We start from the raw sequence: 23,041 nt of genomic DNA, 5'->3' as shown, positions 1-23,041 counted from the left end.
TGTAGGGATTGTGTGTGTGTGTGTGTGAGTTTGTGAGGGTATGTGTGTCAGATCAGAAACCAGAAGAAGAAGGTTTGTTTCTAGAAAGAAAAGACCTTTGTATATGGAGGTCACTGGGCCAGGAGACTTGGCAAGTTTGTATTTTTGGCATTCCAGCAAGAGGTCACATTCAGACCAAGGGCTTTCCAGCACTCATTCTATCGCGCCTTTGTCAGCTGACAGCCCTCTCTGCTGTTTCTTAAGAAAAGAATGAGAACCATGTGATGCTTAGTGAGTGCCTACATGTGAGCCCAGTAGAGACCTGATGAATCCATCACAGGTGATTTACTTTTTAAACAAAGACTATAATTCAAAAAAAAAAAAAAAAATGCCACTGGGGTCAAATCACACATTTGACCCACATTTATTGAATAGACAGTATGGTCCAGGTTCTGTGCTTTGTGCTGCAGATACAGAATTTTTGTCCTCAAGGAACTTCTAAACCAAAAAGTGTCACACTAGAGGCCCAGATTGAAAATGAGTTGGTTCTCCACGTAGGTCCCCACACACTCCACAGCCATGTAGACGTGGCTCATGATTCAGTTTTCAGTCTAAAGGGGTGTTAAATGATAAAGCAATCAGCCGAATCACAAAGGTTAGTACAATGGCTGTGGCAATAGTTTGGATAACCTCCCACAGAAATCACTAAGTCGAAGGGTCAGAAGATGGCAGGTGGGAGTGGGGCAGGGGTGGCGGGGAGGCTTCATTTTAATCCCTTGTTACCTGTGCAGCCTTATACAACTATATTTCTCTCCCTGAGACTCAGTTTTCTCATCTGTAAAATGAATTTGTTCTGGCCAATCTCAAAGTCCGCTTGCTGTTTTCATGCCTGGAGAATCCCAGGGACGGGGGAGCCTGGTGGGCTGCCGTCTATGGGGTCACACAGAGTCAGACACAACTGAAGTGACTTAGCAGCAGCAGCAGCAGCTCTATGTTGGGCTTCCAAGGCGGTGCTAGTGGTAAAGAACCCGCCTGCCAATGCAGGAGACGTAAGAGATGCGGGTTCGATCCCTGGGTCAGGAAGATCCCCTGGAGGAAGGCATGGCAACTCATTCCAGTATTCTTGCCTGGAGAATCCCATGGACAGAGGAGCCTGGCGGCTACAGTTCCTGGGATCACACAGAGTCAGATATGACTGAAGAGGCTTAGCACACATGCACAAAGCCCCATGATAACACCTTGAAATCAAGACCTGGTTCTCTCTTCCAACGGACCACAATGGCCCGTTTGCTGTCATGGATTCAGCTAAAAACATACACCAGCAACACTGCTATAGTGTATATTTAATAATATTTTTCACTTGGTAATTATTTAATAGTATTATCTAAATGCTCTCAACATAACCAAGCAGTGAATCTTCTGCTGCTGCTGCTAAGTTGCTTCAGTTGTGTCCGACTCTGTGCGATCCCGGAGATGGCAGCCCACCAGGCTCCCCTATGCCTGTGAATCTTCTAGACAGGTATAAAAACAAGAGGATTTTCTAATAACCAACTAGCTGTGTGACCTCAAATGGGTCACTTCATCATTCAGAGTCTCAGTTACCTCATTGGTTAAAACAAGGAACTGAATTACACACCTGCGTTAAGTTCATTACCGCCTCTGGCCAACCCCCTTTGATCAGCCTCCCCCATATGAAGACATCCAGCTATCTGCCTCCCCCTCTTCCTGTGTTCCCTGTGCTGGTTCCCAGAAACACCACCCACACGCCCACCAGAGTGGTCCCTAAAGTCATCTTCCAGCTCCTTCCTCATCGCCACATACAAAGGGTCTCCCACATCGCACCAACACTTCTAGTTCAAATGGGGCTCTTGACTTTGCCCCTCTGCTCCATCAGCCGTCTCTCTGCTCCAGTTCAAGCCCTCATCTGGACCTCTGAAAGCTCCTGAGGTTCTTGGCATCTCAGTTTTTATCACTCCCATTTCCCCTTAAGATAAATATAAATATAACTAACACAGGTCTTCAGACAGTTGCTGTTCTGGCAGCACAAGAAATCACCTGATGGGTGTATATAAAGGAAATGAAATCACTACCTTGAACAGGCACACTCATGTCCATTGACAGAGCAATGGACAAAGAAAATGTGGTTGGTCTTCCCTCAGTATATGCAGAACATTGGTTCCAGGACCCACTAAACATATGAAAATCCGCAGGTGCTCAAGTCCCTTATAAAATGCACTCTGTCCTTTATAATCTGTGCATGTGGAATTTGCAGATACAGAGGACCAACTATATACATGTACAACAGAATATTAGTCATAAAAAAGAAGGAAATCCTAACTTTTGCAATAACAGTAGTAATATGTTAGAGAAATAAGTCAGACAGAGGAAGAAAAATACCATTTGATCTCACTTATATGAAGAAACTAAAAACTCTATAACAGCCGAAAATTCATAAAAACAAAGAGCGAAACGGTGGTTGTCAGGGGCTAGGGGATGGGAGAACTGGGGAGATGTTGGTTAAAGGTCGGAATTTCCAGTTACAAGATGAATAAATTCTGGAGATCTCAGGTACAACACAGTGACTATAGTCAATACTGTATCACATAATGGAAAGTTGCTAAAAGAGCAAGTCTCAAATATTCTCAGCAAGCACAAGAAGGTCATTAGGCGAGGTATGTGTTTTGTCGTTTCAGTCATGTCCGACTCTTTGCGACCTATGGACTGTAGCCCGAGCGGCTTCTCCATCCATGGGATTCTCTAGGCAAGGATCCTGGAGTGGGTTGCCGTGCTCTCCTCCAGGGGATATTCCCAAACCAGGAATTGAACTCCAGCATCTCCTGCATTGCAGGCAGATTCTTTACCCACTGAGCCCCCTGGGAGGCCCAGGTGATGGAGATGTTATTCACCTCACTGTGGTAATGATTTCACAGTATACACATATATGAAATCATCATGTCGTACACCACTGAGTAAACTTATATCTCAACAGAGGCTTCCCTGGTGGCTCAGACAGTAAAGAAAATGCCTGCAGTGCAAGGGACGTGATTCAATCCCTAGGTAGGGAAGATCCCCTGGAGAAGGCAATAACCACTCACTCCAGTATTCTTGCCTGGAAAATTCCATGGACAGAGGAGCCTGGCGGGTTATAGTCCACAGGCTCACAAAGAGTCAGACACGACTGAGCAGCTAACACATATCTCAGTTGGGCTGGGGGGACAAAAGAAATCACCCAAAGTATTTACAGAACACCCGTCCCCAGGGCATCCTCCTCAGAGATTCTTATTGTACTGCTTTTGTGTGAGGCCTAGGAAACTGTTTTTTTAAGCCTTCCCTAGCTGAAGTCTTAAAACTTCTATTTCTATTAGAATCACTTTCAAAACACAAATATTACCATTATTCTTTGCCATTGTAGCCCTTCAGTGACTCTTCCATGCTTTAACAAAAAACACTCGAATGAAGACTACACACTTGGAGACTGTCTCCAACCAGCCTTCCAAGCTCTTCTCCCGTCCCGTCCTTCTGAGTGCCCCACAACCAAGCCACACCGGATGACCTGTCCTTCCCACCTTCCCAGAACACATCCTTCACGACTCTCTGGCTTTCCTGGCCTTTTTTTTTTTTTTTTTTGCAGCTCTGTTCCCAAAGTCTGAATTCCTTCCACATCTCTCCTCTCACCTTCAGTTACATCCCATGCATCCTATTTCTGTGCCCTGAAACCTCACAGAACCCGCCAGCCGGAACTCTGGCTCGCTTTTTCACAACCCCACAGCATTTTCTTTATCCTGTTCCATCCACACTTACCATGCTCTGTCTTCATGCTTCTGTCTCCAACTTGGCATTGCAAAAGCCTGGAGAGCAGGCTGGTCACATTTTACACTGTATATCTGAAGTTTATTCCTCTACTGTTTGGATATAGTTAAGCGTTCCAAGTATTGTGGTAGAAATAAACTGAAATTAAAATTCGTCCTTCCTCTAAAATACAGCATTATCTTGTTTTCATGAGCCAGCGCCACCTACTAATACACTTACTCTATATTCTACTCTTGTTTTCAGTAAATAATCAATAGATGTTCATTGATGGAGAAAATTAACATTATTACAACAGGGTTACATGCGTATCTTTGCAATGAATTTCAGACTGGAATGTTGTGCTTTCACAGTAATTCTCATCTTAAGAAATAATCCCTTGGAATCAATTTATTCCAAATATAAATTTTGGGGGTCATGGCAAAATCAGTAGGATTAAAAGTATACCACACCAAGGTATGCTCTTTATTTCTAGAGAGAAATGGCATGAAAAGCAGGTAGATAAAACCAAAAGTAAATATGAACTTTGAGCAAGGATCTGGAGAAAAAAAAAAAAAAACTAGCCAGTTGCTGCGAAGATTAAATGGCCACTGAATTTCCTGTGGTATAAGCAGGTTTTGAAGGCTCAGGGAACTCCCCCGACAAGGATCAGTCAGGCTATTGCTGGAGAGCACGGTTCTCATCATTTTTCAAGAGCCCATCTGACCCTCTGGCAGCGGTTCTGGAACTTTTTCATCATTTCTCCTCACTTCTTTGCTCCACCAAATCAGTGACAGAACAGTGTCAATCAATCACCATTTTTCCAAGTCACTTAGGCTTCTATTCTAGAATTAACCTTGGGTAATTATCCCCTACAAAATTGCCAGCCTCTTTCCCTGCCCAGAGCCAAGTTTCTGCAGCCCCATGACAAACGCTGTGCACCTAGTAGGTGGTCAGTAAGATCTCCTTGCTGAGTGAATAAATAACCTCCCTCCCAGCGATTACTTTCAGGCTTACCAAGTCTTTGAGAATCATCCTCTGTCATGTCACTGGCAATTATCACTTTCTTTCCCCTCCCACTGAAATCACTTTACTTAAGTTATGTCCTACCACTTTACTTCTTTCATTCATCTAACAAAAAATTCTCAACGCCAATGAACTTCCAGGCACTAGAAACATGTAATAAAAAAAATCAGCAACTAAGGGGGGAAAAAAAAAACAAACCATTAAAATTGTTGCCTTCCTGGCAGGTGGGTTCTTTACCACTGAGCCACCAGGGAAGTCCTCATGAAGTTTACATTCTAGTAAAAAGGGATCCACAGTGAACAAACAGTAAGATACATATAATATTACATTATCTGGTGAGAAGTGCTATGGAGAAAAGCAGGGACTTCCCGGTGGTTCAGTGGTTAAGAACCCACCTTGCAATGCAGAGGACATATGTGGGTTTCATCCCTGGTCAGGGAACTAAGATGCCACAGGTCACCTAAGCCCAAGCGCCACAACTACTGAGCCTGCACTCTGCAACTAAGACCCAATGCAGCCAAATATATATTATTAAATAAATAAAGCAGCAGAGGAGAAATGAGTATGCTAGTGAAAGTTGCTCTGTCGTGTCTGACTCTTTGCAACCCTGTGGACTATAGAGTTCACGGAATTCTCCAGGCCAGAATACTGGAGTGGGTAGCCTTTCCCTTTTCCAGGGGATCTTCCCAACCCAGGGAGCTAACCCAGGTCTCCTGCATTGCAGGTGGATTCTTTACCAGCTGAGCGACAAGAGGCCAGGGTAAAGAAAAGCAAGATGGATAAGGAAGGCTCAGTGAGAAGGTACCATTTGAGTAAAGACCAAAAAGAAATAAAGGAGCAAGCCATTAGGATGTTTAGGAGAAAAGGGCTTCAGACAGGAGGAGTGGCAAGTACAAAGATGCTGAAGCTCAGAAGCGTCTGCCACGCATGCGGAGAACACGGGGAGACTGCTGGCTGGAGAGAGCTGAGCAAGGAGAAGAAGAATGTGCAATGATCCTGGATCACAGGACCCAGACTGTTGACAGTTTCAGCCCATTATCCTGAGGCTACCTGCTATTCTGGATGAAAGAGGAAAGTACTGAAAGACTGCACAGATGAGAAACAAGCACCGATAGAAGTAAATGGGTCCCTATGGATGCTTCATTGAGGGATGACACGCAGGAGTCAAGGTTGGAAGTGGGGAAACAACAGTCCAGGCAAGAGAAAATGATGCTGACCAAAGGGTGGTGAGGATGGTCTAGGCTGGCTGCTTTCCAGATATATTTGGAGACAGAGAAGATAGGTGAAATATAACTTATGAGATGATCCAGACATGACTACCAAGCTTTTGACCTGAATTACTGAAAGTGTGGAGCTGCCATTAGCTGAAATGGAGCAGGTTTCGGGAGGCACAGATTTCATGGAAGTTGATTGGGACTTTGAGATGTCCGTTATGCAGACGTGGTGAATAGGCAGCTGGATATGTGAGTCTGAAGTTCCAGGGCTGAGGTGGTCAGGACTGGAGATTTACTTGTATTTTAATTTCTGTACACCTCCGCCAGATTTACCATCCTAAGCCCTGTTGTCACTTTATAATTTGCTTAATTAAATCTACTGCTGCCCAAAGCAAGTGCCCAAATGGGAGATTGGGCTGCTCACATGTTACGTGACCCACACAAGATTTAAAGCAACTTGAACAATTTCCCAACAGTTGCAAATTGGAAGATAAATACAAATATTGCAATGTCTTGAAAATTCAGAATATGCAGAAATCTGGGGTCAATATTTTATGAATTACTCTGTCAAGTTCATTTGAGCTGATCAGTACCAAGCCCTCAGTGTTTTTCATCTGTTTATTTTTTATCATTATTGAGACTTAAATTTTTGAAAACTGTTTTAGGTTCATAGCAAAACTGAGTGAAAGGTATAGAGATTTCCCATACACTCTCTGCCCCGATACATGTATAGCTTCCCTTGTGAGCAATATCACCCACCAGAGTGATGCACTAACAGTTATAATTGGTGAAGCTAAACTGACATATTATAATCCCCTCAAACCCCATGGTGCACCTTAGGGTGAATTTTTAGTGTTGTATATTCTATGGCACTGGACAAACGTTTAAGGACATGTATTCACCATTACAGTATCATCCAGGGTTCTTTCACTGCCCTGAATATCCTCTTGCTCCATTATTTCACCCCTCTCCCCACCCCAACTCTGGCAGCCACTGTTCTTTTCACCGTCTCCACAGCGTTGCCTTTCTCAGAATGTGATGGAGTTGGAATCACATACTGTACGGCCTCTTCAAGTTGGGTTCTTTCACCTTAGTAATATACGTTCCAGTTCCCTCCATGTCCTCTCATGGCTTCATAGCTCACTTCTTTTTAGTGCTGAATCATATTCCATTATCTGGATGTATCAGTTTAACCATCCCCCCGTATGTGTATTCAGTCGCATCTGACTCTTCTGTGACTCTGTGGACTGCAGCCCACCAGGCTCCTCTGTCCCTGGGATTTATCAGGCAAGAATACTGCAGTGACTTGCCATTTCCTTCTCCAGGGGATCTTCCTGACTCAGGGATCAAACCCGAGTCTCCTGCATTGGCAGGCAGCTTCTTTACAGCTCAGCCCCCGGGGGAGCCGCAACCATTCACCTACTGAAGGACATCTCTGTGGCTCCCAACTTTCTGCAGTTAGGAATACAGCTGCTATAAACATCTGTGTGTGGCTTTTGTGTGGACATAATTTTTCAACTCCTTTGGGTAAATACCAAGGGGCACAAATGCTGGATTATATGGTTCGTATATACTTAGTTTTGTAAGTAACTGCCAAACTGTCTTCCATAGCCAAGCACTCAAACTTACAGTCAAAAAAAAAAAAAAAAAAAAGTGGCTAAGATACTATTCCTTTCTCATTGTTAGATAACACTGCCTTAAATGTAAATGTATGTATCTATATCCATTTTATTCAAATAATTATAACAAACTATTTGGAATTCAATGACATTTATATAATTTTATTTTAAAGTAAATCATTGCTATGGATCCACATTTTTTTTATTTTAAGTCTGTTATACATGCTTACGTAGGATCCCATGGTTGGTTCTTTGCCTCAAAATACTCTTCAACACATTCAGCCTCATTTTTATACAACTATCCAGCTGTACATGAAATTTTGCAGAGAAACAAAATGGGAGCCAGGATTCAGGGGAAGTTTCACGCCCAATTCCTAGGGAAACAGGGAGCAGAAGCGTGAGTGGTCCAGAAGTGAGAACAGATTTTTTTCAGAGAAGACCTTGGGAAAGATGAACAAGTGATTGCCAGGTAGAGAAAATAGTTCATTTATTTTCCCCCTTGGGCTCCTGTGGTATTTTTAAGGTTGCACAGCTTGATCTACAAGTCAAAGGCTAATCCTCAGACTGTGGATTGCTGGGTGCAATCCAGCAATCTACACCTTGCTGGGCTCACTAAATTCTGCCTCTTGCTTTCATTCACCATTCCACGGCCTTCCCATCCTCACTGGAACATACACCATCTCTGACTCTCTGCCGAACTAAATCCTACCTATTCTTCAAGGTGGTACCAAATCCTACCTCCTTGGAGCTTTTTCTGACTACCTGGCCCCAGGCTCAGTTCGTTCCTGCCGGATATCAGACAGCGCTGACAATGCACCGCTGGCCGGGCCCTGCCCCATACCGCTTTCTACGTGCCTCAAACTCTGCAGACCGTGTGCCCAGTTACACTGTGGTCTCCTCAAGCCCGCTGTGGAATTCCTCTAATACTGATCCCTATTGATGCTTTAGAATTGTGGTGCTGAAGAAGACTCCTGAGAGTCCCTTGGCCAGCAAGGAGATCAAACCAGTCAATCTTAAAGGACATCAACCCTGAATATTCATTGGAAGGACTGAGGCTGAAGTTGAAACTCCAATACTTTAGCCACCTGATGGGAAGAGCCAACTCACTGGAAAAGACCCTGAGGCTGGGAAAGATTGAGGGCAGGAGGAGAAGCGGATGACAGAGGATGTGGTGGTTGGATGACATCACTGGCTCAATGGACATGAGTTTGAGCAAGCTCTGGGAGATAGTGAAGGACATGCAAGCCTGGCGTGCTGCAGTCCATGGGGTTGCAAAGAGCTGGACATAGTGATTTAACGACAACAGTCTCTCTCTCGCCCATGTACTTTGAGAAGCTCTTAGTCTGTGCTCACAATGGACTTGTGAAACAGAATGGAGCTGGTAACATAAGTACTCTTTGCACAATAAAGTAGAAATGAATAATGATTTCTTATTGAGAGAGGGAGCCCCATCAGGGAGAGGAGTGGACTGAATAAAGCAACATCTCTAATCCAACTCATTGACTTTCCATGACTACTAAACTCCTGCTCACTCTTAAAATCCACTCTGGAAAAAAATCTGTCCCCAGTTCAGAACCGCCTCGCCACAGTTTCTTTAAAGATACTTTTATAAATAACTCACAGGGTCCAGGGATCCTGGACTCTAAGGGTTTCACTTTTAAATAATTCACAGATTCCTTCATAGGTACAATTCCCAAAATGTGTGCCAAGGTGCTCTGGGGTGCCTCAGTGAAGTCACAGGATTGCAACTGGATAATTTTAAATTTCAAGGCAAGCAGTGGTGCTCAAGATCAATCAGACACCTTAGGAGCTACCAGCTAGAGGCAGTTCACAATTTTAACATTAGATCGTGCGACGTTCCCTTTGATGTGCTCATATCTTTTTGAAGCTGGCATTTTTGCAGTTTGTGTGATAAAAAGCAAGATCATGTGAAAATCAATAAGAAACAGGAAATGAGGGTGATGATGACCACTTGGACTCAGTTTTGAGATGCTATTCTATGGCCCAAAGCAATACATGTCCCTGTAGTAAACAGTCATAGAAATGAAATAAAAATCATTTTCACTTATGTTCCCCATTTTCCCAAAGGACTATTAAATTATTAGGCTATAATACTTATGAAATTGTTTGGTGCTAATTACTTAACAAACTATAGTCAATATCTTAAAATAAGCTTTAATGGAAAATAATTTCAAAAATAATGTATGTGTATATGTATAACTGAGTCACTTTGCTGTGCACCTGAAACATTGTAAGTCAACTATACTTCAATAAAATACATATTACAAAAAATAATAAAAAATTAAAAATTGATGAATATATATTTAAAAATTTTAATTAAAAAATAACAGAGCTTTTAATTACTTCTGTTGGCCTAAAGACACCGTGAAAAAATTATTTGTACTTTGATACTAAAGGTTCTGTGAACTGAGGAGTTTGAGAAACTCTATTGTAGCTTTTCGAGTCTAGTCTAGAGGATTCTTTTATTAAGTTTAAAATGCACAGACACACACACACCCCGTCTTCAACCACCATCAAGACTTTAATTTTTATTCCAATACCATCAAGCATCTTAGCTACTCTTATCTTTAATTTTCAAAGTAGAGTCTATATCCCTTATGTACTGTGGTTTTCCTGTCTAAATATAGTATATTTAGATATTTCTTATTAAGTCAAACCAACCACATGATCTAAGCAATGATGTATGCAAAGAATTCAGCTCATTCAATTCTTAGCTCTATCCAAAGCATAAGGGTTAAAAATAATAATAAATATTCCTTTAAAATAAATACTATGCATTTTCAAAATGCAACTTAATCCTTGATATGTGAAAACTGTCGCACTGTCATATTACCCCACAGGCAATAGTAGATGGAGCAGATAGAAAATAGCTACTACTTTGTAACCAGGCAAATCTCAGTTCATATCCCAGGGCTACCTCTTACCTTCTATGCACCTTTTGAAGAGTTTTGTGCGTTTATCTGTTTTTTAGCCCTTGTAAGCGTAGACCTCTATGATGAGGTTAGTAACAGAAACTATAAGATCAGTTCCTTGTGAGCAGTAAATAAAATGATGCATAAAAAATGTACAGTACCATGCCTGACACCCAATAAATGGTGGTATTAATAACACGTTATATTACAGGGGGAAACAGGCCTGTCAAAAAGTAATTTAAATCATTTGCTGTCAAACTTCACCCTACAAATTAGGTTGAAATGTGTTTGAATCCCTCACACAATAGATAATTTCTTGATCTCCAATAGGCTGAGGTGGTATACAAGAAGCTAAATTGTCCATTGTCCTTCCCGAGAGAGCACATTTACACAAGGCTGATGAGGAAGAAAGATTAAATAATGAATCAGGACAACACAGACTAGAAAACAATGGTTCAGAGCAAAAAGTAATAATTCCAATTTCTCCCAGACATTTGAAATGATTGACTCTCCTCTTCCTGAACTCGCTTGCCTTTGCATCCAAAATCTCTTTTGCTTCACTCTCCTCCACGGTACTCTCTCTTTCTCCACATCTTGGCTAACTCCACAGTCATTTCATTAAGTCATGAGACAAATAATTGCAGCAAGCTCTGCTAAAAACTGGAAAGGATATCTGGAGAGGTACAATAGAAGTCTAAGAAGTTGCTAAAAGGAGACAGGTCAGGAGGGAGTGGAGCTGTGTTGATTCAAGGGAGGAAGGAGTTACCACTGGAGGAGAGAATTAGGGAAGTCTTTGCATAGGCGGTCCCTTTCAGGCGGGTCTTAAACATCAGAGAGGGTTTGGGTATGTGGAGATAAAGGGAGGGCACGTGAATTAGTAAGAAGCACAGGAGCAGAGGTGCAGAGGAGAGAAATACGAAGTGTGAATAAGGAAGAGGAAGTCCAAGGGGCCACATATTGAGCCTGTAATGGAGCACTGGGGAAATTAAATCAGGCATGTCTTTTGAATCCAAACTGTGGGTGCCTTTGGTTCACCTCAATGCCATACCAACATTCTCTCTTCTTTATTGCTTTATTGTGAACTCTCAAAGCTGAGCACCTACTAAATTCATTTATTCGTGTGTCCCAGGACTAAAACAATGCCAAAACACCTGGTGTTTAAAAAGAATTTTTTAATTCCTCACATCTCATCCCTAATAAACCAGAGAAGCCAGCATTCTTGTTCCAGTTCTACCTCTGACTAGCTCTCTGAGCCTGAGAAATCAATAGGAACCCCCTTTTGGAGCACAGCTTCCTCAACTTTAAAATGCAGGATTTGTTTTGATGACCTACAGGTTTCAACTCTGTGAAAATCACCTTTACTACTTCATCTAATCTATTCAAAAATCATAAAAGGAAAATACAGCTTTGTCATTTGACCTCCAAATGAATGACATTTCACTTTGAATTAGGAAGATTTTGTTAAATGAAGAAGCACATTCTTAAGAATGCTCTTTAAGGTCACTCCCTAGTTTTTATGGTGAAAAATAAAATGGAATTCCACCTTAAGAAAAATGATTGCTGTATTTATCAATTCTAAAAGGCATGCATTTTTCTGTTAGTGCTGAGAAAATTACAAAGTCTTTGAAGCATGATAACCTTTTGTTTGTAAACAAAAAGTTTCTTTTGTTTATTGAAGAAATTTTTAGAGCAATGATGAAATAGTTGACTGAAGCTTTTTATTGAATAAAACTCACTAAACACGGACTAGAACCAAGTTCTAGGGTTATAATTGGGAAGAAAAAGCATCTCAATGCAGTGGTAGAGGACTTCTAATCTGAGGGAAGCATGGGATATTATGGGAGCAGATAAATAGTATCTTCCTCGGTCACCTGGACTCAAAAGAGACTTCCTGAAGGAAGTGAAATGGGTGATGACAAAAGGCCTATAGGAGCTATTTAAGAAAAGAAAGGGGAAAGTGCAGTTAGCCAGGGACAACTGTACAAGCCACAGTATAAAGCGAAGGGTAGTTGACCTGAAGCCACAGTTAAGATATCCAGAATGGTCAAGAATCACAGGTACAGGAGATGGGACTAGGATGGGTAACAATGACCAGATCAAGAAAGGCCTTGAACTTCATGCTAAAATGCTTAGCCTCTCATTCTGAAAGTGATGAGGATCCACTGAAGGCTGCCACACTGGAGAACATCTAACTGGAGACAGACACTGCGTTACAAAGCTTCACCTCTGCGGATTGCAAGCTGATGGGCGGGAAAGTTTGAGGAAGGGATGAGCTCTAGCGCAATGCTGCAGCAGTTCAGATGAGCTGTGAGGAAGACATGGCTACTGAAAGGAGGGATAAGAGAGCTATTTTCTAAGATAGAAAAGATAGGACAGGATTAATACCTGAGAATAGAAAACTAAAGGCAGTGGGGAATGGTGAAGTTTAAACCCTGACATATTTTCAGAGAGTAATTTAAGACCATATAACTTCTCAAGCAAGCTCTCAAACAACTGGAAAAAGTTAGTGGAACTCAATAATTTGGAATCCCAGGCTAGAGTCTCAGACTTGACCTTGTCAAGTTGACAGAGACTATTCTAATACACCCACCTAGAAGCTGAGGCTCTTCCCTTCACAGAATAAACCTATTTCCACCCAAGGAGCAGCAGGGCCACCATATCCATCCAGGAAGATCCATTCCAGAAGCAAAGAGAATATAATGTTAAAAAGATTCTCAATGGGTTGAAAGCTTTGCAGGGTTTTCCAAAGTTAATTTTCAGAAGAGGGAGCAATCAAGTCTAAACATTCCACAAGACAGCTCTCCTCAAAATGTTTCAGTTGAGCAATGACTGTAGTATCAACCCCACTGGCCATTTAACACCAAACCCACTTTTACTGAGCAACTACAGCGTACCAGGCACCACGTTCTACTTACCCTTGGCCCAGTCTCCTCACTTATAAATCCGGAAATAAAATGACCTATTTGCCAGAATCATGGTGCTGTTTAAACTGCAAAGATTTAGTCTGATAAATTGATAAATGTACACAATGACCCCTCTTAACCGCTGGCAGAGCAAATGCACCCTTTTGTAATTTGTCAGCTGCTGCCTCTCTCCACCTCCTCCTACCCACAGTCCTCTCCTCCACACCATGGCGATGGCAGGGGCCATGATTTGACTTTCTTTAGCACCTGACATTTCTCCTTCAGAGGTTTATCAAAACCGTTAGTAATCATCTCCAGGATTATATTTAAATAACTTTATGTCCCCTGTGGAATATCAGATTCCATACCAATGCCTACTTCATCCCCTCCTAAAAACCCTGTGCTTATCAAATGAATGAACAAATTTTCCCAGGCAGGATCTTACACTTCTCAAATTCTCATATTGTAAAATGACTTTTTAAGTTAAACACATTTTTAAAAAAATCTTAAGTATCATTTTGACCCTCAATGAGAGGGTCAAAACACAGGGTTTTAACTGTGTTCTGACCAGTCCACAATGAGACAGATCCCAGATTTCCTTTGGACCAGGTCAGGTCTCAAGGACTCCGCTTACTTCTGACCATCTAGGACCCCATGAACTTCTCCCTCAACAGCTCTAAAATTTAGAATCTGTCCTCTTTCTAGCCATCATTTCTCCAATCATCTCATCCCAAGGACTTTCATTCCTTTTGCCATGATGTTTACAATCTGTTGGCAATGAAGAACCACCAAAGTGATATTCTGGGACGATAAACGTGACCTTAGTCCACATAAGAACCGGAGGAGGAGGAGACTAGAACTAGCCAGGGAGTTATGATAGCGGGACAGGGGATAACAGTGCTGTGCCTGGTTTAGGGCAGGCGCTGGAGAGGCACAATCACCATCTGACCTGGAGATGGAGAGCACGTGAAGCTCAAAAGAGGAGGAGAAAAGATGGCAGAGGTTTCGGGTCTTAGTAACTGGGTAAAAAGCAGTATAGCTCACTACACTATGAAGATCAATGTGTGGAGAGCTACACCTGGTTAAGATTTACAAAGACATCATTTACTACTTTCATTAAGAGTGGTCACGTCTATATTCTTTATTGTTGTGTCGTATTTTTGTTTTCTCTGGTACATTCCACATTTGCTACATTGAGCATATTTTACTTGATTGTAGAGGAAACAAGCAATCTTGCTTTTTCATGCAACTTGGCTATGACATATTGATCTTGCAATATATCTGAGATATCATAAAGGCAATGTCCAGTAGGAAGATGAAATTGTAGGTCTGAACCTCATGAGAAGGCAAGGTTATAAGCACAGTTTGGGAGTCACCAGTACAGAGTTTAAAGCCACAGGAATGCATGAGCTCCTCAGGAGAAGGAGACAGAATTAAAAAGGGCCAGAGGATGAACTTTTGTCTCAAGGTGTGTGGCCTTTAAGTCCCTCCCAGGGAGTCACTGGTGCTAGGAAAGAGCTTAGGAAATCACCCTAGCCAGAGGCTTTGTTTAGTCTGATCAGGCTTAATCTCAGAGAATGGAAGGATGTGGTGTGGACAGGACTCCTTCTGTATCACCAGAGAATTTTGGAGTCACGTTCACCAACACAATTTGCTCACCATTACAGCGTATTTGCTCTCACGCTATCATGCCCACTAAGCCATGAACTTGTTAAGGTCTTGCTCAAGTCTTCATTCTTGTTTCCCCAACCAGTACAGTGCCTAACAGATAGGTGTGTGTGTCTGTGTGTGTCTGTGTGTGTCTGTGTGTGTTAGTCGCTCAGTCGTGTCTGACTCTGTGTGACCCCATGGCCTGCAGCCCGCCAGGCTCTTCTGTCCATGGAATTCTCCAGGCAAGAATGCTGGAGCGGGTTGCCATGCCCTTCTCCAGGGGATCTTCCTGACCCCAGGGATGGAACCCGGGTCTCCAGCAATTGCAGGCAGATTCTTCACTGTCTGAGCCACCAGGGAAGCAGCAGGCATTTAGTAGACGCGTTTGCTGAAGAAATCAAACACACACACAGGAGCTGCTCCCCACATTCCCTCCTCTCAAGCATTTTAGCGCCCTTGGTCAGGCTCCTCTGTGCCCACCTGTCAGAACCAGTCCTCTAAAGCCTAGATTATCCCACAGGCCTAATGCCCATGTGTCTGTGATGCCCAGAGAGTCTAACGACCTCCTTGTAAGAAGCCCTGAGGTGCGTCCCCCACCCAGCCCTTACCTTGTGTCGAAAGTTCACTGTTCCCTTCAGCATACATATTATTTACTTGTAAGCACCTGGCACGTTAACCCACGTGGTATTCAGAAACTCTATAATTAGCCAGGCTAGAAACTAGACAATAACTGCCCACTTGAATGTGGCCCAGACTTGCCATGCATTTTTATTTTTTTGCCTGGCACGGTGGTTGCCAAATTTAGTACTCTCTACATTTTCAGATCCATTGCATTAATATTTCAGATGCTTCTAAAACGTCCCAGAGAATTTGTCTTTTAGAAATAGATATAAAAGGGCTTCCCTGGTGGCTCAGTGGTAAAGAATCCACTTGCCAATGTAGGAGACATGGGTTCAATCCCTGATCCGGGAAGATCCCACGTGCCGCGGGACGACTAGGCCCAGGGGCCACAGCCATCGAGCCTGTGCTCCAGGGCCCAGAAGCCACAAGCACTGAAGCCCTGCGCCCTGCAGCCTGGCTGCACAACGAGAGAGGCCCACGGTGGTCCATGCCCTGCACGCAGAGCATAGCCTCTGCTCACCATAACTAGCGAAAGGCCGCACAGCAGCAAAGACCCAGCAAGCCGATAAATAATTTTAAACAAAGAAATAGATATTGAAGAGAAAGTGAAGTCACCCAGTCATTCTTGACTCTTTGCAACTCTGTGGACTGTGGCCTACCAGGCTCCTCCGTCCATGGGATTTTCCAGGCAAGAATACTAGAGTAGGTTGCCATTTCCTTCTCCAGCAGATCGTCCTGACCCAGGGACTGAACCCAGGTCTCCCGCATTGTAGGTAGACGCTTTACCGTCTGAGCCACCAGGGAAGTCTCAGTTGAAGTCTCTACTGAAGAGAGGTCAAGTCCAAAACCTCAGCTGAATTTTACGATGTGGAAGCACTTCACAGACACTAAAACAATGGAGCACTGTTTCCCAGATGGCTCTTGGGGCCACTGGTGCTCTGGGCTCCTGCCTCTAGACGCGGGTAACTCTAGACCCGGGCTGCCTCCCGCTGCCCCCTGCCTGTTGGAGAGTTCATGTCCTCCAGGGCTTCGTCACACAGCTTAGGTGGGGAAAGTCAGTACAGATGTGCCCTGCGGGGAAATATTTTTCCTACGTGTTGGATTTTAACTATTTAGGGGAATGTACTACTTAGGAGAGTCTTGCCGTGAAACTTTCATGTGGGAGAGAAGGATTCTCTACATCACCTGCCAACTGTATTTTCTACTGTATTTGTTAAATCTGGGATTGAGTTTTGATGACCCCCAGATCTGGTCATTTTTCTCAAATATATGCATCAAAGATGGAGTTAAACAGACCTCCTCTTCTTGGTCTCCTCTGCCACATGAGAGCTCTTGTGATCTTGGGTCTCTGATTCTTGATCTAATATAAAATAGGTCTGATACCACCTGCTCTGTCTATACCCTCAGCAACTCCGAGAAGATCAAGCAGGAAAATGTATGTGAAAGAAGTTTGTGATAACAGTTAAAAAAAGAAGAGTAATAGCTAACATTCAGAATGAGTCAGGCACAGCTTTATGTGAATTAACCCATCTCATTCTTTTAATTCTAAGATGCAGGGTCTGCCATTGTCCCCAGGTTTTAGACAGGAAACAAAGGCACAGAAATTAAGTAACTTGCACAAGTCACAAAGCTAGTAAGTAAAGTTGGAATAGGCTGTTACATACTAACTGGGCATGTTAATACTGGAGTGGGTTGCCATGCCCTCCTCCAAGAAAACTTCCCAACCCAGGGATCAAACCCAGGGATTGAACCCAGGTCTCTCGCATTGCAGGTGGATTCCTTACCATCTGAGCGACCAAGAAAGCCCATGAGTACTGGAGTGGGTAGCCTATCCCTGCTCTGGGGGATCCTCCTGACTCAAGAATTGAACCAGGGTCTCCTGCATTGCAGGCGGATTCTTTACCAGCTGAGCTACCAGAGAAGCAACTGGGCACAGTGAGACCGTATTAGAGCTAAAGCGACGGCAAGAGAGAACACCGTGCAGGAGACACCACAGGAAAACAGTCGTCATTTTAAAGATGGGGCCTTAGATCCAGCAAGGCTTGATGATTTGCCCCATGTCAAGCATTACCGCTTTCGAATAGCCATAGTCTATGTTTATTAGACTACATCTGAAGTATTCTATTTTTGAACTGTGGAAGGTAGAGCAAAACTATTAGGAACCTAGGTGCTAGATCCAATGACCAAGTTTTAAGTTCCAGCACTACCACTTAACCAGCTATTTTACCGGGAAATTAAAAATTACGTATGCACAGACAATTGCAAGAATAAATGTCTAAAGATGTTAGCTATTATTACTATCACTGTCCCAATTCCAGCACCTGGTTCCCAAAGCACAGCAAGATTTGTAGACAAAATTGGGTTGTTCTCTTTGAAAGTGCTAATGCAGTCATCAAAGTAATCAATAGAATACTTCAGATGTATTCTAATATATTAATTATGGATTATGAATTATGGATATTCTAAAGCTGTAACACTTGACGTTGGGCAAATCGTGAAACTTTGCTGGATCTCAGCTGCCCATCTTTCAAATGGCAATCGTTTTCTTTCCCTGCGATGTCACATGTTCATACGATGGTACCTCTTGCATTCTCCGTCTGCTCTAACGTGGTCCCTCTGTGCCGTTAGTACTGAGCAGCTTATTCCAACTTTGCTTACTAGCTTTGCGACTTGTGTGAGTTACTTAATGGAATAGTCAAAGCATCAGGATTCGGAGAGGAGTAGTAAAAGAGTGTCTCAAGTATGAACTTTTTCTTTTTTTTGATTATTCTATAAAATGAAAAAACCCTATAACTAAGAATCAAATTTTCAGAAATAAGATTTTCTTTCCTTTTATTTTTTGAAACTAGTGTTTTTGTAACTGGGTGGAAACTCTTGAGTGGTTTTTTTTTTTTTTTTTGTATTTATTTATGTATTTGTGACTGTGCTCTGTCTTGGTTTCGGCTCAGGCTTCTCACTGGCTTTAGTGAGCGGGGACTCCTCTCTAGTTGCGGTGTGAGGGCTTCTCACTGTGGTGCCTTCTCTTGTTGCAGAGCCTGGGCTCCAGGGCGTGTGGGCTTCAGTATCTGGAGCACGAGGGCTCCAAAGCACAGGCTCAATAGTCGAGCACTCAGGCTTGAGCCCCACAGTATGTGGGATCTTCTCAGATCAGGGATCGAATCCATGTCTCGGGAGGATTGCAGGCTGATTCTTTACCATTGAGCCATCAGGGAAGCCCAGAAATATATTTCTGTTCCTTTTCTTTCCACTCTCTGCACTGTGGTACCATCCAAAAACATATTAGCAATAAGGGAAAGAAGGCAAAGATAATCTATCTACTAAATAAGCAGTGCCCTTAAAGAGGAATTGTGTATAACCCCAGTGGGTCAGCTGTACACCAGGCCCTCACAGGGCTATGGTTATAAAGAGCATGGCTTGATTCCAAATCAAACAGACCTGAGTCAAATTCAGCTCTTCCACTTACTAGTTGGGTGGCCTTTGGCAAAATTACTTAATTTCTCTGACTCTATCAAGAGTTTCCAAATCCAAAGCTAACTCAGATGCTCTTCTATGGTGGAATCACTGGGATTCAGAGTCTTCTATGGGGTTTGTGGGATTCATCTCAGTGATTTCAAGGTCTACGTCACAAGTTCCTAAAAGGTACTTTCTGCAGTCTTTTTCAGAAGCAAACTGGCCAGTCTAAGTGACCACAAGACAAAGATCACGGGAATTAGTTGAACAAATAGGACCCAACTTGGCCCTGAACCAAATGGATATTAAAACTCTAACTGAGCAAAAGATTCCCTTGATAGCAGATGGATGTGATATCCTCTCAGGACAGGGCAAGTTTCCTCTACTTCATCAATACCCCTAGCAAGCTCAAAATGAGTGTCACTACCCATGCCTATAAGACACACGCCAGAAGTGAGCAGCGAGGAGACAGGAAGCATTCCCCAAGGTTGGACCGACAGGCAGATCTAAAGACGCTCTAAGATACAGTTAGCTGAGGGGGTCTGACTGGGCCGCTGAGGCTGGGTTCCATATGCACTTACTCTTCACAGAATTAGCTATGGAGCTTGAAATATGTCCACTGTACACTCCAATCATCCTTCCCCACAATGGCCCAGCTCCCCCCCCAACCAGCTTTGCCTGCTGCCCAACTTCTAAGCTGGCTTCCTGGGAAGCTCAGTTGGTTAAAGAGTCTGCCTGCAGTGTAGGGGGCCCCAGTTTGATTCTTGGGTCAGGAAGATCCCATGCAGAAGGAAATGGCTGCCTACTCCAGTATTCTTGCCTGGGAAATCCCCTGGACAGATAAGCCTGATGGGCTACAGTCCATGGCGTTGCAAAGAGTCAGACACGACTGAGTGACCACACCACCACCACCACCAAGAACTTCAAACCCAGCCCACAGGGCTCTTTGGGCTGGAGGCTGAAATGACAGGTTAGCATTGAACATCAAAGCTCTGGGGAAAATGAACTTCCCTACAGAGATGGTGCACACCACCATATCTATAGAGCTGACTTTTCCGAGGCTCCTTGGATTTCTTATATACACAGACTTCTGTGACTATAGCCTCCACGGCAACTTCAGAACTGAAGGAGGTATTTCTAAGCTTGGGAATGAAATTGCTCAAGACAGCATGTTGTAATATGGATAAAGCTGGAAAATGGTGCTGGGTGTTTTAGAACAGGTTATATTCGTTCATCAGGAATTATCGTTTAATAAGATCTAATTAGCACACTTATATCATGTCCTTCTTGCCTAGCATTTACACATATTCAAAAAAACAAATAGCAAACAAAGCTAGTATAGCGACAATTCCTGCAGTTCTCCTAGGGAGTAAGTACTAATGAGTTCAGTTAGCATTTGTCAGTTTTCCTCTCGTTTTCTTCTTTGTTCGGAGAAAGCATTCTATTTACAGATAAGGAACGGAGACTAGGAAGTTAGGAAACTTACTTAAAATTGCCCAAGAAATATGGGGTGAAACAGGGATTCTGATGGAAGCATTTCGAGTGGGATTTAGGCTCTTCATCTCTAAACCCTAGTATACTTAGGACGCTGAGACTCACAGACATTATGTAACATGTCTGAGGTCACATCCTCATTTGATTTTCACATAAAAAACTAAATTACAGCTACACCCGTGTTCAAAGAGTAAGCTAATTCTACACCTGGATCCTACAGATGTTGATGCAACATCAGAGGTGTTAGACACTAAAAACAGCAGCAGCAAAGTGCCCAGACTCACAGAGGATTTTCTAGATATAGAGCCCAATCAGATAGTGGCCAACGACATCTTCCGGTCTCTGTTAATCCTTGTGCTACTAGAGCAGTTAACGATGACACTAAAGGCATGAATCTGTTCACATGCCGAGTTTTATCATAAGACCCGGCAGCTCCCGATTAAAGAGGCACTGGACTCCCCAGAATGAGAAATGCCCTTTGGAAAACTTCCCACGTATGTTCTCACTTCAAGCCATGACGAAGTTTCCAGTCAAATGCACCTGCTAAAATGAACCTATTTTCTGAAAGACAAGTGGCCGGTTTGGGTCCAACACGTGTAAAGGTTCCTAGTGCCACAGACTGTGAAACAGACCCAGGTGAAGTGGATTGATTGTTTGAAGGCGTTCACAAGGAATCCCAGGGGACCTGAAAATTTCTTAGCAAGAAGGCTCCCCAAGTTGTCCTTGTCTGACTGACTTCCAACTTAACGGGGAAGCGGCTGAGCTGAAGGGGTTTGCGGGGAGCAGGATGGTGAGCTCAGGGATCGGCAGGGAGGGGCTGGACACGCCCACAGTCTGGGTCCAGGGACTCTTTGCACCTCCACCTTAGACTGGAGCCCCAACTCCTGGTACAACCCTGGGAATCAAATTCTGATTTCAAACATTGTAAGAGGCTCCTCATTTTCCAGACCTCTCAGTGAAAACTTTAGGAACAAATCAAGAAATCTGTGGCGAATGTCATAGAACGGGGTTGCCCCGGTGGCTCACACGGTAAGAAATCCGCCTGCAACGCAAGAGACCTGGCTTCCATCACTGTGTTGGGAAGATCCCCTGGAGAAGGGAATGATTACCCGCCCCTGTATTCTTGCCTAGAGAATTCCATGTACAGAAGAGCCCGGGGGGCTAGAGTCCATGGGGTCGCAAAGAATAGACCCTTAGACAAAAGTGACCCTAACAGGAATATATATACTCGATCTCCTTTTCATAGGCGAGAGAGACAGAAGGACAAACAGAAACAGTGAGAGATTTACCCCCAAAGCAGACACAGAAAGGTCCTTGGCTTTCTCAAAGCAGAGAACCTCCAGCTTTCTTGACTGAATGGTAGAAAAGGGGGTGTCGAAAGCTGGAATAAAGGGAGCAGTTAGGAACAGGAACTGGGCAACGCCTCTAGTCCGGAACTCTCCGGGTTCCCGCTGTGACCAGGTCTAGGGGCTTCCCCTCGGGGGTCCCGGCACCCGGCTGGAAAGGGCGGGCGGGACGCTCCGGGCGGCGTCACCCGAAGGACTGCCGGTGCCTGGAAAGTGAGCTGGGATCAAGAACCGAGTGCAATGCCGGAGGGTCTCCCTCTGGGTCCCGGGGAGGCCCGCGCTGAGCCCAGAGATCCCAGGGGAGGCTGTGGGAGGGACAGAAAGCAGCCGCCGCAAAGCGCCAGGGGACGCACGTGAAGTTGCCGCGCGCTAGGGAGAAACTTTTTTTGTTTCCTTTGAAACCAAGTTTGCAGTCCACCCCGGAAAGTCTCTCGCGGCGCAGCGCCCGGGAGGCAGACCCCGGTCTCCGCGGGGCCTCGAGCCGCTGCCCTGGCACGGGAAACGGTCTGCGAGGTGCCCCCGCCCCAGTTCCCGGCCCCGGGGCTCACCCGCGATGTCCCAGAGCTGCAGGCGCACCACGGTCTCCGGGTCCCAGTGGAGCACCTTGAGCGCGAAGTCCACGCCGATGGTGGCCCGGTAGTGCGAGGAGAAGTTCTGGTGCACGTAGCGCTTGATGATGCTGGTCTTGCCCACGCCCAGGTCGCCGATCACCAGTAGCTTGTACAGGTGCTCCTTGTGCGGGACCTGCATGGTGGCGGCCCGCCCGCCGCGCGGTGCCAGCTGCGGACCCGGGAAGCGCCGCCGGGGGCCGGGCCGGAGAGACTCGTGGAGCGCGAGTGCGGGCGCGAGGCGGCGGCGGGGCGGGACGGGGGCGAGGGCGGAACTCCTCCCCGGCCGCTGCAGAAACGCCCAGACCCGAGCCCCGCGGGCTGACACCCCTGCTCAGCCCGCCCGCGCGGCTCGGCGGGGGGAGACCCGAGCGATTCCTGGGCCCCAGGGACTGGGGAGGCTCACGCGCAG

The 23,041-nt window shown here is 44.5% G+C and overlaps 1 protein-coding gene across 1 annotated transcript in view; it reads right to left on the bottom strand.

Moving 5' to 3' along the window:
* RAB38 (RAB38, member RAS oncogene family) overlaps window positions 1-22,792 on the bottom strand; it is a 63,631-nt gene extending 40,839 nt beyond the window's left edge. Inside the window, exon 1 of the mRNA XM_052662385.1 lies at window positions 22,570-22,792. Coding sequence (XP_052518345.1) covers window positions 22,570-22,771 — 202 coding nt within the window. The 5' untranslated portion in view covers window positions 22,772-22,792. The remainder of the gene's footprint in view (window positions 1-22,569) is intronic.
* Between the last annotated feature and the right edge of the window lie 249 nt (window positions 22,793-23,041).

Source organism: Budorcas taxicolor, chromosome 25 (assembly GCF_023091745.1).
Source record: "Budorcas taxicolor isolate Tak-1 chromosome 25, Takin1.1, whole genome shotgun sequence".
Lineage (NCBI taxonomy): Eukaryota > Metazoa > Chordata > Mammalia > Artiodactyla > Bovidae > Budorcas > Budorcas taxicolor.
Note: the sequence above shows the minus strand (reverse complement) of the source record. Positions and strands in the feature narration are given on the sequence as shown.